Raw genomic sequence first — 19,514 nt, forward strand, 5'->3', positions numbered from 1 at the left:
ATAAAGCCTGTGTCCTATGTGACCTATGATGGTAGGAACATTTGAGAACCCTCAAGAAGGGGGGGGCATGGCAAACATTTCCCAGAGGTAAAAGTTATTTAATAACTCTCCTACCTGAGCGGCTTTGTCATACAGAAAGGCAGGGGGTATCTGTTCTTTGAATCTGTAGTAAGTAAAAAGTTCTTATTCTACATATGCTTACCAATTACGATTTTGACAGGTTATAAACATTACATTATTATTGTATTACAAACATTTGGTTTCATTCTTGCAATGAATGTAGTAACATACAGTATACTTGATTAATCATACACTAAGCGTTAAAGAGTAAACAGCTCAGAAATATTTAGAGTTCTGCGTAGGAAAGACATTTATTCCAACAGACATGCAGAAAGCTGTCTTTAAAAGAAGTGTTATCATGTTAGATCCACTTAGCTTATCAGGTCAAACTCCTCAAGGTCAACATTTTAGAAGGGACTAGAGTTTCTGGCCATAAACAAAAATTTTCAGAGCTCTAATCTCAAAGAAAGATGGAAAAGTTTAAATTTAGAAAAGTGACACATGGCAAGGAAATTTACACTGATATAGTACAAAACTGTAAAGTAAAATACAAATCTTTTCAACTCCCAAGATCTTCAGTAGCTAAACCTATTTACAATTCTGGCTAAATTGCTGAAGACTGACTGATAAACCTACCAGAAACAATGACATTTAGTTTTGTCCTGCTCTTCTCTTTGAGTCACCCTGCATGGAAGGGCATTCAGTAAATATCAGTAAATATCAATTTTGCATAGTAGTTCAGAAAATGGGCTTTAGAGTCAGACAGCCCTAGATTTAAAACCTAGTTCTGTCACTCACTGGAAGTGACCTTGGACATACAAAACTTAACCTCCATGTGCCTCTTTCCATATCTGCAAAATCAGGATCCTAATTCCTACTTCAGAGGTTGCTATTAGCCTTAGATGAGAGACATGTATATACTCACAATGGAATATTATACAATTGTCAAAATAAATGAATTACAGCCATACTCAGTAACATGAATAAATATTGGCATTATAATATTAAGTTAAAAAGTCCTAAAAATAACAGCATGATATCTTTCAATAAAGTTAAAAATAACTAAAATTAAAATACCACTTCCTATCAAAAGAAAGCAAGTTAAAAAAAGCATATGGGGCTATGGAGCATGACTACCTTAGGTGAGAAAAGCAGAGGATGGAACAGGGCCGAGGAAACCATGTGTTGAGGGGCACATTGCTGTTACAGGCAGTTAGACATGAGCAGAGCAAGGCCGATGGCCAAGTACAGAAAGTCACCAGGGTGGAAAGCCCTGAGTGCCTAGCAAGGGGCAAAACTGGGAAAACAAGAACCTCATGCCCAGGGAACCGGAGCCTAGCATATCGCAGGTCATGAGGTTTAGATGCCCTGGCCTTTTCTTCCCTAAAGATAACATCTAGGCTTCAGTTGTATTTCAGCTCCAGGCCCAGAAAAGCAGCAAAACCAGGCAAATGACTCTGTGGCTCCCTGACGACCAGCTGCTTTGTGACCCTGAAAGACCGCACCTGGAAAGCTGATGAATATTCTATTGAGGCCCTCCCCTAAGACCTGCCCTAAGATTCCCACCTCAAGAGAAAGGTAAATACCTCAACACAAAGGACCCACCTGGTGCTCCCCTTCTCCTTCACCCACAGGCACGGATCCCCTATCTGTAAGGGACCCCGTGAGACTTGCAACCAGAGAGCAGTGGGCAGCAGCAGCTCATCCTGAGCTAACCCCCTGAACCTGTCCCCAAGGCCCCCTTTTCTCCGATTTCCTAGTGAGTCAAAGCAGCCCAGCCGACACTCTCCTGTTGCTTCTTCTAGGCCCTTTCTAAGTGTGTTTTTACTGCAGCCAATAAATTCTTGCTCGCTTTGCTGCACTTTGTCTCTTGATTGAAATCTTTCCTTCAAGAAGACAAGAATCAAGGTCTCTTCACCTTGCTGGTAACATTACCATTAAGATCTGACCTTTTGTTTGGGGTAGGAAAGTCTCTGAATTTATTACATTATTTTAAAAATAGCTAAATGAGTAAGAGCGGGGTATAAGAGCAGTTAGTTTAATAAATAGTGACACTAAAAACATAAAAATGCTCTAAGGAAAAATATCTTTGAAGAAAAGTAAAATAGCAAAAAATATGTGATAGTCTCTGGTACTTTTGAAATTAAAATTCTATGATTATTTTCAGGCACTAAGAAGCACATGGTAAATAATGAATTAGGTTTAGTGAATATTCTCCTTAAGGCTAGAAAGTGTTAGCAAACAAAGGACTCTTAGGAACTATCTAATGATCTGGAAATCTAGAGAGGCTTCCCTCTGTCTCTCTTTCTGTCTCTTACACTCTTTTACGTTTCTTACTAGGTCCTAGCTGAGAATGATGTTGATGACACTACGCAAAGATAGAGCATAAAGCTAATGTCCTTTGGAAGCATCAGCAAAATTAATGCAGAACTGCTCATGTTTTCATTTATAATAATAGCAAATGTAAAAAAAAAAAGTTGTTTTCAAATACGTATGATTGAGATATGTGGGTAGGAAGTTAAGTACATAGATATCTATAATAACAAACTTCCTGCTTTTGTTTCCAATTATTATGTAGCATCTTTGGGCTTATGTTAAGATAGTTCTATCCCGTATAAATGCACCATTACAAAAAGTAGAAATAATAATTTACATATGTAAACTCATTAGCATGTGAGATAAATACTAGCAGCATCCCATTTTATGGTTGAAGAAACTGAGGCACCAAGGGATCATATAAGAAACATGACCAAGGTTATACAACTGGCTGGGCCATTAACCAGTTCACTAAAGCTGCAATATACTATAGATACTATAGAGTTCCCTCTGGCCTACTAATGACCAGGATGCTTTAGAAGGTACACGTTACTAAATTCAAATAACACAGAGGGAACTATCTGAAGATTCCATCTCCCTGCCACAGGGATTAGGATGAGACAAACAGAGATGAAATAACAAATCATCTGGATATTAGATTTTTGACAGTAAAACCCATTTGCCTTGGCAAGAGGCTTTCTTTTAACCTCCAGTTTGGTCATGTCAATTCAATGGCAGAACAGGAGGTCTTCAACCTAAGTAATTTGCTAATTTGCAGGTGTATAATGCAGACAGTTTATTGGGAGGGATTGTGGTCTTACCTTTGAGGGTATATGCCTGTGAGCCCTGTGATCCTGCCTGTATGGCAGAGCGTGTGAGCCACATGTGATTATGACTAAATTCCCTGATAGATTGCTAGAAGATTGCAGGGCAGAAGGTGTGAAGTCAATAAAACCTGGTCCTAGGAGGCCTCGAGAAGGAACAGGTCCCTAGAGATTCTTTCCTTCTTGGTTTCAACCCTTCTCCTCTTTAAGACCTTCCATGCCAGAAGGTTTCTTGCTACTGAGTTTATATTCTACAACTCCAAAGCCTCGGGCTGACACCAGTCAGAGCCCAGACAATCACTGCCTTTATGAGAGGGTTCAAGCGGCACAGGCCAGCCTGGGCAGTAAAAGAAAACATCTAAATTTTAAACTGTGTTTGAACAGATATTGTGTAGAACATGGAAACAAACGGGGAAATGCTCATCTTCATGGACATACAAGGAACACACAGCTGTATCGCTGCTAGCATTTGTCTACAATGGAATATGCCTAGAATGTAGGAACCTCTTTTTCTTTATTTCTCCCCTCCATGAATAGTTGATTCTTTCATATGTAAAAATTATGTTTCCTTTTGTTAGCATTAATGGTCTTCAGTAACATCACATGCTTTTATCATATCAATGTATGAAAGTATTTTTAGCCACATTATTTATAGAACATTTAGGTCTGCCTTTCAAAGTCGTCATCTTTAGGGTTTGCTCGTCTGCTTTTAATTTGTCAAAGCTCTCCCTCCACAGGCCCTGCACAAAACACACAAGCAGCTGAGATCTCCCCCATCCAATGTGTATTTGATACGCTAAACATTCATCTTTATACACACGCAGGCGTTGGCATATAAGAAATGTGGAGGGTGTCTATAAATTCAAGGAAACATTTAAGTGCACAGTGATACATGGATACATGGGTATAATACTTTATGTACTTGATAAATATTTCATCCCTACCATAAAGAAAGCTTTTTATCAACTTTGATTGTATTTTTATTACCTTAAAGTATTGGAGTTGTTTCTCAGCATTCATTGTTCCTTCCTTTTCTTGTCTCAGGCAGGAATTGAAGATGAAAAGCTCTGTATCTCTCAGCCACCCTTTCAGCTCTTTGATCCTGACCTCCAGCTGCCTCACCAGGCTTCCGCTTTCAGGAGAGAGCAGGTCCCGCGGCCCGGGCCCACTGGGCCCTGCCATTGTGTCCCGGATCTTCTCTCCTAGGGTTTTCTAATGCATCAGATTGAAAGCAAACACAAACACAGAAAACACCAACAAAAGTAAAAACAAAGATTAGCTTAGGTACCAGAAATGTATCACAACTTGGCTGGTGACAAGAACCCCTGGAAGGTGTCCAGCCACACCTGCCACCTCAGGACTACCATTCACTTCAGATAAGCTCCTTGTTCCCTTCAGGATTTGAATTCTTGTGCACTGTGTGTTGTTCTGACTACCGCTAGGCTTAAGGAGACCTCATCCACTTCCAGTTTCTTTTAACGGAAAGGAGATTTGACCCAGAAGTTCACCATGGTCACTGATAAAAATTCATTTGAATTCTCGTGATAGTTTATAGTAAAAAATTCTCTGCATAAAATTTTCAGGAGATAGAAGTCGTGAGTTTAATCAATACACTAAAGAGGCCAAGAGAAGACTGTGCACGAAGAATGAAATTCCTTTTTTGTTTACTACTATTTGCCAAACCATATGACTGAGGACTGTGAAGAAGGGGTAGACTCCTTGGTGCTGTTGTTCATTTTACCTGACTTAGAAAATGTTCAGCCCCACAATTCTTCCCGCTTTGCATTTGTGGATGCCAGACTTTCCAATATGTGGGTTAAAATAAGTCCCATCCACTATGCTAGACGCCTTCTTAGATTAACTACTGTGTCATGAAGGTGTAGTCTAGTCGGGGAGGGCTTTTTTATTGTTGTTGTGGAAAACACTCTCTTTGGAGAATCAGTAGGAGTTAATCTATAATGATGAATTAAACCTAAAAAATAAGCTTTTAGATTACAAATAAAATTAAGTCAACAAACATTCATCTGCTGTGTAGTGTTCTGTAAATAGCATCTTTAGGAGATCGTAACAGAAAAACAGCCTTTCTTGCCAACACCCTTATATTTTCATGGTGCAAATATTGATAATTTGAAGACCCTCAGTGGAATCCAGATTTAGCTATTGTTTTTATGCTGTAACAAAAGTAGCAGCAGGAGGTGAAATCAATGCCCTTGGAGGGTAGGGTCACAAAAAAGAATTTATTGCCACTTTTTTGTTCTGGAACAGTTTGCAATCATAAATTCTTCATAAACAGAATACTTCAGAGAATGGTCCGTCTTCATAAATATACGACAGAGGACATCAATTTCATTTAATTCACAATTTGTGTCAGCACAGCAGATGCCAATGCCTGCCTTGATAGGGTTGTTTAATATGCAATTGAGACAGAGTAATATGCAGCACAGGGGACAAAATTTCACAGATTAAACTATACGCACCACTGACATTTCATTCTAATGTATTTCCATTCCACACTGTTCACCTTAGATGAAAGTAATATTAAAAACCATATCCCTCTATTTTACTATTGTTAGAAGTTAAAATCCTTGTCTTTAAATTTTTTTTCATGCCAATTAAAATGTAATCATGCCAATTAAAGCGGCAGGCCTGGCGGTGTTAGTGTGGCCCAGGCTCTGTTCAAATCTCCCCTCCACCTTTCTCTCTCCCTAAATCATTACACAACTCTGCGTATTGTATTCAAATGATATTTTTGTCAAAATGGCAACCATTTTTAAGGCGTCTGATGCATAAAGGATAACTAAATATTCTGTTTTGTTAATGTTATGTTGATTTAGATTTTTTGTTGAGAAAGCAATATACATGACATACTTTAAACAGTTTTCAAAAAAAGATTACTGTTAGTTATTTATCAAATTAGAAACAGATTTAGCTCTATTTCTATATAAACAGACTGCCGCTTTATTATCGGGCACCTAAAGTTGCTGTTCTCATTTGGTAAACAACTTTTAAAACGTCATATACTAACCACATTTCTTCTGTATGAGATCAGTGAATTCTGTAGAATTTAGTGGGTTCTGATTCAAATCACCACATTGCAATGTGAAAGACATTAATTGCTATTAAAAAGTGATGTAACAATAGGTCAGAGTAAAAACTTTTAACGTTTTAAGTTACTTTGCACAGCCGCAGAGTGTGGTGAATTCAGATGAGAAAGCAAGGATTAAACTCGCAGCTTTTTAATCACCTAGATTAAGCATGGCAGAAACTGAGCACTGGCTCTTCTCCAAGTCATCAAGGTACACGAGAGCTTTTTACTCAAAATATTTTTGGAGTATTATTTCTTTAAAAATTAAAAAAAAGGCAGGAAATGGAAGGCATGCAAAATGAGGCTCCATAACTGACACCACCCATACTTAGCTATTATAATTAATCATTTAAGTAATTGACAAATTTAGCTTACCCTTGATTTGAAGTGAAGGCAATTTAGGAGAGAAGTTGATGAGAAAATACAGTTTAACCTCTCTCTCTCAGCTGTCTTCCAACAAAAGGACAGCACTGTCTCCTGCACAGTGCCATCCTGGTCTCTGGGTAACAGAATCTCTATATTGCCTTTTAGGCAGATTCTTGCATCTCAGTCTTTGGCTGAGACCCAACCCATCATTGCGTGAAATGAATTACATGAAACTTTTTTTTTTTTTTTTTGGCTTTTGTTAAAAGTGAGCTGGAAATTGAGGCACAAAACAGAGACCAATTTAATTCTGCAATTCAGATTTGGGTCAGATTTGCATCTTTGTTTTGGTGGCTTTAGTGCGACTTGAAGGCTGTCGCGACAACTCCACTTTTCATCAGAAGTGTCCAGTAAATAGTTAAACAGTGATGTCTCTAACATGTACCTTCAGAATAAATTCTATTAACGTTCATTCAAGCATGACAGGCAGTGTATATCAGATATACTGTATTATAGTTGACTTGGTGCATGCCCATAATACATGGCATATTTTACTTACTTTTTTATGTATTAAAGAACTGAAATTATTAAAATCTGAGAGAAGACAAGCTGAGAGGTAAAAAAAAAAAAATCAACAGAAGAGGAAAAGCAGTGTTTTTCACCCTTAATAGCATGAATAGCTTGTTTGAAGTGTAGGTAGTGAATTGAAAGAGAGAGATATTTGTGCCTCAAATTAGAAATCAGACAGATAGAGTACTTCACTACACAAAAAATGTACACATAACCTACAAACAGTAATAAAAATGCAAATACCCCAAGCAGTTCCCATTTTTCATTAATTGAATCCACTTTTTCAAGGAGATCATTTGGTAGTAAAACGCCACCTTTCTTCAAAGCCTCCACCTTACTCAGCAGCTCTGTCTTTTTCAGGTCCCTGATGGACATTTCCACATTGTATCGCTAAAACAAGAAGAGAGAAAGGTACATCATTAGAGAGAGAGGTGTGCTTAGAAAATCTTTGAGCACAGCGTTAGTGATGCCCATGGGTGTTCAAAGTTTTTGTTTCCAATAATATTTATGAGGTGACTAAACCTAAGTAACTTGAGTAGTGAAGGAATATTGCTGAAGATAGTTAAAAATAGATATGTTACTCACACATACACGAACATCCAAGGCATTCCATTTAGTTGACTAAGATTTATGTCTTTTTAAACTAAAGTTCACACACACACATTGGATCTTTGATTTAAAATATTCCAAATGGGAAAACACATGGTCTAAGGGGAGTTAATATTCAGTTAATTTTGGTCAACATTTGGCTCCAGAGTGCTGCCCATCTGTCATCTCTGCCCCCAAAGGTACAAATAAAATGATCCCTAAAGACTGTGTGACTTCCTCCTTAACCTGTAAGTTCTCTGAATTCTCAGTTAAGATCTTTTTTTCACTTTTTTTTAACTTAAAAACTCTGTGTGGGCTTGGAGAAGAGCTACATATAGAGAGGAAAAAGAAAACCAGTGATTTAAGAATGTTTACAAATCTATGCTTCCTTACTAAATACTGTAAAACGTTCTCAAACATCACAGTGGGCTACAGAACCCTCTCCCCCAACACACACTGTATTGCACAACACTGCCAAGTAAGTCTCTCCTGAAAAATGTTTGCTACAGGTAATGTAGATGCTGCTTAATATGACAGTTACTATGGTGATTCTCTTCAAATAACTATTTGGATAACTTCACAGTGAGAAAGTCCTATATCATGAACAGTTATAAATTACTGTGGCTGTAGTTGTTACATGTATGCATAAAAACATCTCTAAGAAGAAAAACCAGGTTCTGGTTAAAATATTAAATATATTTTACAATTTTAGCACATATCCAAAATATAACGGTAATCCCAAATTTCTTTCATCAAGGCGTAAAGGTTCGGTCCCTGAGGTCCCTGACAGTAAGGCTCCATCGCCCCAACTGAGCTAAGCTGAGCACTTTATCAGATCTAATGAGAAAAGCTTTTGTCTAAGCAAAGTAGCAAATCAGCAAGTTCCAAACGTGCCCAAGCACTTGGGTGATTTTACTTACCTTAAAAACATGGTATTATGTAAGATCCCAAATTAAATACAATTGGAAACGGCTTAAAGAAAAAGAAGGTGTGAAATCCCTGTTCCGGTTAATAGATCCTCAGCCTTTGTGAGCAAATGTTGGCATACTTTCAGTTTCATATTTTAATCTTTCATTTGCACTAAACATGCACATTATTTGTATTATGTAAACTTCTCCAAATGTTAGTCATTTGTGGATCACAGAACAAAATATTTTAAATAAGGTGATTGAAAGCATTTCATAGTATTAACGAATGCTGATCAGGGTGTCAGAGTATCCAAAATTACATGAATATGCGTGATGAACAAAATTAAGGGTTGCTTTAGAGCGCTTCCAGAATTTGGCCTGTGATACATGGGAAACTCTGATTGTGCTTTCTAAGGGCAGACAGTTACCAGGACCACGTTACACCAACACTTAGAAAACACAACGTCCACTCGAGGATTCTGGACCCAACATTCAACAAGTATTCTAGAAGCCTACACAGTGCTGCATTTGTCAGAGTAACGACTGGAGGAGAGGGCAATCTGCTTTCTGTAATCAGATCCCATCTGAAGATGATGTTGCTGACACAGATTTACATAATTTCCTTGATAAGACTTCTTCGACAGAATATTGGGGGAACGAGCGTTTCAGGCAGGCAGAAGAATCCTATTCAGATCTCTAACTTATGCCACCCGCGTGCGCTGACTGACAGAGGGAGTCCTCCGGCTGTGCCACCTGGAAGCAGCCTGGACCAGTTAGCACTTTCACTATGACAAGCTCATCCCCTCCTTCTTATCCCAACTTCCAACGGCTCCTACACAGCAGATCAATCAAGAAAGAGAACAGTTTAGATGTGTCCCGTAAACATGACAGTCTTGTAATAATAAAAATACAGAAAGCAATTAATTTCATTTTAGACATAAAATAATTTTCTCTGCGAAACGTGGTACAAGTAGTCACTGCAACAGCTATTATAAAAGGTTATTACATTGAAAAAAACGTGTCTTATGCATGCTCTCTGTCTTTGTCACCATGTAACCCACTGTATAAACAGCTTGATGGAAGATGTGATTGATGGGCAATGCCTTCAAACTATAAGAGCTGGAGAATCCAGCTAATTGTTAGATGTATCCGAGCACGTGCATGAAAGGTACTAGGATGTCATATACTTTAAGGTGAAAATATTTAGTATTTGAAGCGCTCGAAAAGTTCAATCAGATAGGATTTAGGTCCTGTATACGTAATAATGCCAGAAGGGTTAATTTTTGTTGATACTGGTATGACTTGGCTTTTCCCTGTCCATCTTTTTAGAAGCATTAGACAGGGAGAATCGACCACCAGCTCTCTCAGTTCTTGGTCATCCTATCAAGGAGGGCTACTTTTATCCCGAGGTGAGAAGATAATTTAATCTTTATATTAATTTCACCCACAGCAGTAAGTGAGCTGAGGCTGCCCCACTGCGTCCTGTAGTCTGTGGGTGTTATGAAATACACTCCTCTTCAATAGCCAAAATTGAGAGTAGAAAAGGTAAAGTCAGATGGCTTTTCTTGAGTGCTAAGGCAAATAAGCAGCCAGTATTTAATTTCCCCACAGCCCCTGCGGTGGACTGTCTAGTCAAAAATAAAATATACTCTATTGAAAGGGCATATTTACAGTATTAAGTGTGTTTGCTTGGCCAATACAATTTTGACTAATGATGCCTCCTAATAGATATGTGAGCGATCTAAATTAAAGACACAGGCATTCCTATTCTAAATGCTACTCTTGTGTGTATATAGCATATATAAAGAAAACTTCAAAAAAAAAAAAAAAAACAGTTAAAAATAACCACAAACACTAACCCACTGTTTTAACTAAGTATTAAAGAAGTTTTTAGAAAATTCTTCCTCGGTACTTACTTTTTAAAAACACAAATGCCAAAACTGAATTATAAAACAAAGCCAGCAAAAACAGGGATTTCTGAAGTAAATATAATTAGAAATGCATGAAGACTTGATTGAGATAACTTTTTTGACAGTTATGCTAAAGGCTTTTTTTTTTCCCTCCTAAAACCTTTTTTTTTTTTTTTTTTTTGTTAAAAATCACACCGAAAATTCTGCCCAAATGGAGACTGGAACAATGCCTTGAAACAGTGTTAATTGTCACCATGGAAACCAGAAGAATAAGCCATTTTGAAACTGGTCTAGAAGGCACACATTGAGCAACTCAAGCATTTTCCTGCCTCCCTCAATGTTAAAGACCGTGCTGCCTTGTCACTGTGAGGTCAGAGAAAGAAAGCATCATGAAAGGCTTGTCGATGCGCACTGTCTAGTAAATAAAAAAATAAAAAATAAGCTGCATCCAGCTAATGCTATAAGACGCTACCCAGTGAATCTTTTTGAAACAGAAAGATCATCAAAAGATGACCAGGACTGGGGGCGAGGCTCCACCTAAGCAAAACTTCAGGGCTATATTATGTGAACCTTGCCCCCAAAGCTCCCTGGGAATTCTGCTGTTGTAATAAAACTTCAGAAGAGGCAAGAAAAAAGGCAGCACGATGGAATTCAAAATAATGCTCTAAAAGCACACAGAGAGATTAAGACATCCATTGTAAGACTTTTGTATGGTGCTTCTGTTGGTTATGCTGAAAAGAGACCAGACATTGCTGAGCGGAGAGTGAAGTTTTGGCTACGAGAAACAGGAATTAAACCAAAGAATTTCCTCCGTTATTAGAATAGGGCTGTCAGATTCTGTGTCTTCGAGATTTCAGTGTTTACATCTTATGCTATATTTTAACTGGGCTTTATGTGACTTTATATCAGCAAGCGTTAAAGCAAGGAAAATGATCTAGTTATTAGAATGACAGATATAATAATAAAGATATTTGAATATCTTTCCCAGTACAGAGCAATACCACAAACATCTATATATTCAGCATAATCCACTTTCCCATAAACATACGACAGATAGATAGATAGGCAGGCAGACAGAGAAAATACACCGAGAAAATAAAATGTATTTTGGTCTATCAACAAGAAAGCATATGCTAGGAACACACCAAAACACCAAACTACTGGCAAAATGGTGTGTGAAAATATGCATTTTTGCACAGAAATGCAGAGGTGTATCCGTCTATGACTCTGATATTTTGTTTTCTGGCTAGTGTTTGCCCTCCGCATGTGAGGCTTCATGGTGGCCCCTCAGCAAGTCCATGCCTAATGCCATTCACTGGTGAACAAAGAGTCTTTTTATATGAAAGTCCAGGATCCACAGCTCAGCTGTACAGGCCGAGTGCAGGGATCTGCTAGAGGCCAGTGTCGCCTCTGCAGCAGCTCTTGCGCTGCCCCCTTTTCCAGAACACAGTGTCCAGCATCTTACAATGCAGGTGATGTTTCTCATGGAGCCAACTGCACCGACACTTTGGGAAGGTGTTCAAGACAGGAGAAGACGGTTCAGGCCCAAGACAAACTAGTCGTTATTTCTTGCACACTCCTCGTGTTTCACCATTAGCGATTTAAAGCGAGTAACTGCACAGAGACATTATGAAGACTCCTACAATTGTCCTTGTAAATTAATAATAGGCTTTCTTGATTGGGATAAATTTGCTGCTGAGCCTTTGGAAAAATTAAAAAGTGCAATGTCATTTAAAATTGCCAGAACTCGCACAGCAAATTACATCTGAGGTTAAGAATTGAGTTTCCCCCCCCTCTTCTAGCTTATTCCATTTGCATGATCTGGAAATCACATTACATTGGCCATGTATTGTTAATTGGACATAGATTGCATTATCTTTAATATAAATCAAACTACAAATATTAAAATGAATTGCAAATTCCCTAATAGAAGATCATAAAACAATCTTTCTAAAAGTATCTCCCATTAATAATTTAATTCCAATTATATCACTCAGAAAACTTAAGTAGGAAACCTGGCAACTTATTTCTCCAATCATTTCTTTTACATAACAAATACCTAAGCCTTTTAACATAAATACCAAGCACAGGATTCATTGTTATAGGACAAAAATGAAAACACCAATAACTGCAAACTTCTCATTGCGATTTCATGTAAAATGCTGCATAAGAACACCAACCTTTCCTGTCCCGTCCCTTCTCTACCCAAATCCATGGCAAGAAAAAAGTCTCCTATAGAAAAGATTTACTAAGTTTAAGAACTATTGTAATTATGCTCTTTAAAATTATAAAATGGATCATTCTCCTTCTATTTGTGTTTTAAATGGTTCTCTAGCCCCTTAGATTTTTCTATAAATTTGATATCTTTCTGAAGCCTTTCCATGGACTTTAATGAGTTTATATTAAATATTTAATACTGTTTAGAGCATACCCACTACTACCAAAAACAGTTATATTCCCAGCAGTCGCACTGTTCCAGGCAGAGCACTTGATTGATCCTCGCAGCCTGAATTGAGGAGAATGAAAAGAAGCAGTTGGAAAATAGCTGCAATCATTTAATGCAGATGACCTCTGACAGCCTCGCAGCTCTTCTATCTGAACAGAAATTTGCATGGGGTCTCTGTGCAGAGGAACAATGTAACCTAAATGGTAGACAATCTTTATTCTAATGAAGTGGGTGTCAAGGTCAATGTAAAACTGCAATGATAAATGGTGCACCACTAGGCAAGAGAAGTTGCATAGGCATTGTAGTGCTTTCACATTAATTGAAGACCGAAATGCACTGTGTGAAAAGCACAAGCCTCTCTTTTCACCATAATGTGTTAATACGCCAATGCAGAGATGATTTCTTCAAGATGCTTCCCTGTTGACATGTATCTTATTGCAGAGAACGCAAATAGGAAATTACAGTACAAAATTTTTAGAATTTAGGTTTTTCCTGGAATAGAATTACAAAAATAGAAATAAAATTTCCCCAAACAACATTGTGACACCTAATGTAATTCCTTTGATGCCCCTCTCCTTTTCTCTTTAGACCTGTCTTTAATTAGTTTCAAGCAAGCAACCTTTTATAGAACTCTCTGCTGGGTACTTACACACTGATCTAACTGTAAAGAGAACTGAGGAGAGGAGACTCATTCAGATAGTATCTCCCCCCTCACTTCTAAGTTTTCTGTTTAGTCTGCAGTTAAGATCTTCAGGTATTGTAATGAAAAGCCTATGTTTGTAAAAGAAAATAACTATTTTCTATAAGAACTACAAACTATGATACAGTTGTTTGCCATTGCCAAGATGATTGTATAGCAATAATTACACCATTTCTTCAGCTGATCTAGCAATTTTGGGACAGTCAATATTTTTCATTATAGAAAAATAAGGATAGTAAGCTGCTTAAAAAAAATCCTGATCTACTTAAGCCTCGTAAAGGGGACATTGTTTGCTAATACACTCATTAGCAACCAACCATTTTAACTTCATCAATTAAACAGGAAATGGAGTTGCACCATTAGTTTCACAATTTGCTAAAATACTGATAAGGGCATATTACTATCCATTTGAGGAACATTTCCAGGCTCAAGGCATAATATGTTATAAACTTGGTGCATTTTTATGGTTGACTTTTTCTTTTTATTCCCACAGACTCTGTGATGTAGCTGCTTTTTCAAAACTAAGCTTCCTGCTACAAATAGACTTTAATACCAGAATTACAGGTATACTAGTCAGGAATGGTCTGTAGGTATCTTGGTCTGTAACCTTGGTGACTAGAAAGCTATTAGTATGATTTACTATAAAATAAATGATACTGCTAGTTTGCAACTCTGATGTAAAAACAAACTGTCTCAAATAGAAGTCAACATCCCTGAAATGGTAATTCAGAGAAAAAAATCTCAACACGAAGATAGTAAAAAAGAAAAAAAAAAAAGTTACTGATGAAACTGTTTAAAAAACTGTACAGCTTCATCTGTGTGTGATTTGTCAGGTCTGAAGCTTTGACGTGCCCAAGGGGCAGACCCCAGCGGGGAGTAGGCTGCCGAGCTAAATAGCTGTGAAAGAAGCCTTAATGTAGGATGGAATTCAAACTAACCTTGACATGACCTCAGGAAAAATATGCAAAAAGTAAAATGAATGCACTCTGCAAGATACATCCTAATTTTGCGGTGGAGCTGGTTAGTTTTACAAACATAACTGAGACCTTAAAAGAAAAATAGAAAGCTAGTAAAAGGGAAAACTTTGGAATTCAGGCAAAAAAAAAAAAATGTAAGCAGGCATGATGTGTTACTGTGAAGGCATGTGAACCATTTGGAAAGAATCCAAATAAAAACCCACACCGAACAATATTGTTGTCAGCCTGCCTATTCAGGAAAATTGTTTTTTTTAGGTTGAATATAAATGACACAAAGCCAAGATTACATCACTGCATTACAAAGTCTGTTGTGGCTTTTAGCTGAACAAGCCCCATGGATCTATTGGGTTAGGACAGTAATTCAGTAAGGAGGTTTTAATGTGTTATTTTTCCCCCAGTGTCAATAAAAAATAGAGGAATTTAAGCAGGAAATATCAAGGGTGCTCTCTAGCTTAGTTCTTGCTTTTGATCTGTATTTGATAAGCCAAACTCAAATTTTAGTTGATGCACTGAGCCTTGATTTGACCCCATTATAAATTTTGCCTGTTTTGAAGTGATCAGCTTAGGAAGAAGGCATTTGTTGTAACTCCCTGGCCAAGAACTGGCTAACTCATTGGATATATGGAAATTTTAATTGAGTGTCAACTTGTGTAAAAATTCAATCCTATTACCTTCTCAATGCAATTTTGTAGCAATACCAGTTATTTACTACACTACTAACCAGATTTTAAACATAATTAAATTGCTAAGAACATACACCCAAAACCTAATGACTTAAATCCCTACAGCAAAGATGTGAATTCCTGGATCCGATATATGTGCTTCTATTAGATTTTCATAAGCCTAAAGTGAGTAGAAGGATTCAATACTTTAGAAGGACAGAAGTACAAGGAGTTTTACTGAGAACCTGTAGAAGAAAGGTAAAGATCACTGCTTAATGACTCTGTTATGCCAAGGGCTCCTTTTTGGTCTAGTCTTATTCAATATTTTTATTAATGACATATATAAGTAAAATATGTATATGGCACATTGATCATAATGCCAGATTATACTAAAATCATTGATCAATAAAAGAATAATATTTTAGCTCAGAGGTCATAAACTCAAATATCTACTGGTAGTAGTATATTAGTAAACTGGCTGGAGGGGTGGGAGGAGCCCTGATCTGTAGTGTTTGTTGATTTCCCTGGTGTAAATACTCCCACCGTGGCAGATTCCAAGCTACCAATAGTTGCTACTGCTGGCAAAATTCTTGAATATTTAGTAATCAGCTTTCAAAAGCCAGTATCAGCCAGCTCCAGGACCCCACTATCTAGATGCTAATATAAAGGAGCTGAATTGAGCATAGGTAAGTCATCTTCAACCTTTTGTCTTCTAACTATTGCTAGTGTCATGGAAAAAGACAACTATTTTCTTTACTAAAAGAAAAAAATATTTGTGGTGATTACCAACTTTTGATCCCAGCGAGGGGGAGACGAGAGGAAGTATGGACTATGGAGGGTAAGAGAGCACAGTCTCCACCTAAATGGGGCAACCACTATGCTCTGCCAACTGGAAACAGTTGTTAACAAAGTTATTAACAGAGTCAATGACTGTTCCCTCCCCCCAACAAAAAAATACAAATACAAAAACTGCATAAAGAATGGAGGTGACTAGTCTTCAGTTGTTTTTAAGTTCAATGAGTCAACAGTGAAAAGTAGATGTAGAAAGAAAGAAATAAGGAAGGAAGGAAGGAAGGGAGGGAGGGAGGGAGGGAGGGAGGGAGGGAGGGAGGGAGGGAGGGAGGGAGGGAGGGAGGGAGGGAGGGAGGGAGGGAGGAAGGTGATTTGGGGCTAGAATGAGACAAACACAGGGTCAAAATCAGCTTGCCTATGGTTTACTAGACCCAAACCTGCAGCCCTGATTCTGGTTGGGTTCCATTTCCCAAGAGGGACCCAGACAATGTATCAAATGTCCAAAGGAGAGCACTCAAGGAAGGGAGGAGATTCGACACTTCTCCAAGGAACAAGCTGCCCAAGAAGCTGGAGGTATTCAGCAAAGGGGTAAATAAGAGTTGAAGATGAGAGAAGACAGGAAAGGACATGTTAGCAGACTTTAAATGTTTAGAGGGTTTTTACACAGAAAATATTAATCTGTTTCGTCTGACCTCAGGGGTCAGGCATGGGATCAAAGAGTGAATATAGGAATGTAGCGTGGGCAACAGTGAATTCCCATTCACCAGCAGTATTTCAGCAGAGGCCAGAAGTCAACCTGGGTGGGATATTTTATGGGTTAATAAGGCACTGAATAAGGAATGGCCTAGAAAATAGGGTGTAAAGTTCTTCTCTGTTTTAGAAAGTTGAGCTTCTTTGGGCCCACGTTCACCAGATCAGCCATAACAATCACATTATTATGTGTAAAAGAAATGCCAAGACCCAAAAACACCAAATTAAGGAGAAGCTGCCTCTTGCTGGAACAAGACTCAGATATAAGATTCTCATGCAGAGAAACCTAAGAGAACAACAATGGAGCGAAGACGCAACCACTTAAAATGTAAGCTATACAATCTAAACTCGAGATAGGACACAGAGAATGGAAAGAAAAGCCAAGGTTACCTGAAAATCCTCAAGTCATCTTTAATCTATCCTACTTTAGAGAAATATTTAATTGAATCTGGGGTATTTAATGAAACCTTTGGGTCCTTTTTTGATAACTATTTTATAGGAAACTTCTATGTGGTTCAGTACATATTTCAACAAGGTCCTTCACGTAGATTTTTTTAAGATATAAACTTCACAAATGCGACTCTCAAAAATTTTCTTCCACCAACACAGAACTTCCACACACAGATATCTAAGAAATGTGTAATAACCCTCCGTGCCAGCAGTGTGGGCATAATGGCAATTTCTCTCCCGTGCTATGAAACTTCACGGCTGTGCTGTATTATGTGGAAATCTGCACATCTCAATGGGTTTTCTGTGCATTCCACTGCACTTCAGTGACGATGTGGATCATTGCCATAATACATCACGACTCTTCTAATTATGGTTTCATTATGATGCACCATATCTGGGCTGTCGTAATGTCATGTCAGCACATAGGAAGAATAGTTATGCAATTATGTAATATCTGTTAGAATATGCAATGTAGAATTGAAAAAAGACGCAAGGAGCAGCAATTAATGTAATGAAACTCAATTTTCTCCTCTAAAAAGTTTCCAGCTTAAAAGTATCATTTCTACCCTGGCCAGTGTTGCTCAGTGGTTGGAGTGTTGGCCTATGGACCAGAGTTGTGGGTTCAGTTCTCGGTCAAGGGCACATACCAGGTAAAATAAAATTAAAAAAGAAAAAAAAAGTATCATTTCTTCTGTTTTCAGTCTCCCAAACTAAACAAATGCTTCCCAAAACATTTATTTTTGTTTACTTGGGCACTACTATATAATGTAGTGGATTTTTAAAAAATAGAGCAAAGAAAGAAGAGAAAAGGGAAATCCCTGACTTTAGCTGTTCTCCATGCCACAAAAGAATGAGATTACCTAATATATGCTACAAGAAATCCAGTATAAACTTAAGTGTAGGAAGTTAGAGGCCACTGAAGGCTCACTATCAGGCAAACTTCAAACACAACCTCACATTCTTCCATCTCCTTGATCTCTTATGTAATCACAGAACTTCTTGCCTCACCCCCTAAAACTCTACTTGTTAAATAAATAAACTATGATAATGAGATAAAGCAGCAATTTTCAACACAAAATGACAACAGCCAACACAACAATAGCTGTCCGGTGTGAGTGAATCAAAATTAAACGTGTTTTTTTTTTCTTTTGGTCAGATTGGCAAAATATATATATATTTTTGGTGTGCCTCAGAATTTTAGTGATTAGTTTATGTGCGCCATGAGATGAAAAAGGTCGAAAATTGCTGAGATAAAGCATAATGTAATATTTACTTCCCTAAATTAGGACCATAAATATCCACCTGCCTTTAGTCTAGCTGCCAAAACATATCCAAATATCTATAAAAATAGAAATCTTGTTATTTGTCATAAATATGAAGAATAAACTCTGGAAGGATGAAGGCTACGTCTTTTTTTGGTCAACCATGGAGTTGCTTGAATATTTGAGGCCATCAGAAAACACGAAGTCAATGAATAGTTTCTCACACTAAGCGATATATGAACTGCTGTTTGTTGTTTTAATATACAACCACAGGAGAATTTATAGATAAAAGCTTACCCCATATCTCTATAGCTGAATTACAGGACTGTTCAATGCAAGCAGTTATAACAGAAACGCTGATGAAGCCTAAACTATGGATGTATATGATTGTGCAGCAGCAGCCATTTCAAATATAGATATATTTTTAGCATTAGGAGGCACCAAGTTTGTTTAAATCTAGACTTTTTTTTTTTTTTTTTACAATTGCAAGTAATGTTAATAGCACACTGTAAATGTTAAGGCTAAGTGTACAATGTCAAAATAGATTGAATCTCTCTGAAAATTGAAAATTCAGGCTTTTCAAACGTAATCCAGATGTTTGGCTTTTATTCAGATTTCAAGAAAGAGGGAACTAATATGATATAAAATTCATACATGCATATTTCATTAGTGCCTTTTGTATCGCTGAATTAAACATTCTGAAACGTGCTTTTCCCAAATCACATAGAGTTTTAAACCCAAGCAGTTGCCAAGACGTTGCGCACCTCAAAAATAATGCCAAATTAATTTCATAAGGAAGAGACTATATATTTCTTAAGTTAACTCTGTTGGTAATGTTTCTCCAAAGAGAA

The 19,514-nt window shown here is 37.5% G+C and overlaps 1 protein-coding gene across 2 annotated transcripts in view; it reads right to left on the bottom strand.

Moving 5' to 3' along the window:
• Nucleotides 1-19,514, bottom strand: part of AKAP6 (A-kinase anchoring protein 6) — a 516,415-nt gene that overhangs the window by 68,142 nt on the left and 428,759 nt on the right. For both annotated transcript variants that reach the window (XM_081157931.1, XM_081157932.1), the window contains 2 exons: nt 7,462-7,608; nt 4,188-4,412 (listed from right to left, as the gene is read on the bottom strand). In XM_081157931.1, coding sequence (XP_081014057.1) covers nt 4,188-4,412; nt 7,462-7,608 — 372 coding nt within the window. The remainder of the gene's footprint in view (nt 1-4,187; nt 4,413-7,461; nt 7,609-19,514) is intronic.

The sequence above is a fragment of the Miniopterus schreibersii genome (genome assembly GCF_964146895.1).
Source record: "Miniopterus schreibersii genome assembly, chromosome: 1".
Lineage (NCBI taxonomy): Eukaryota > Metazoa > Chordata > Mammalia > Chiroptera > Miniopteridae > Miniopterus > Miniopterus schreibersii.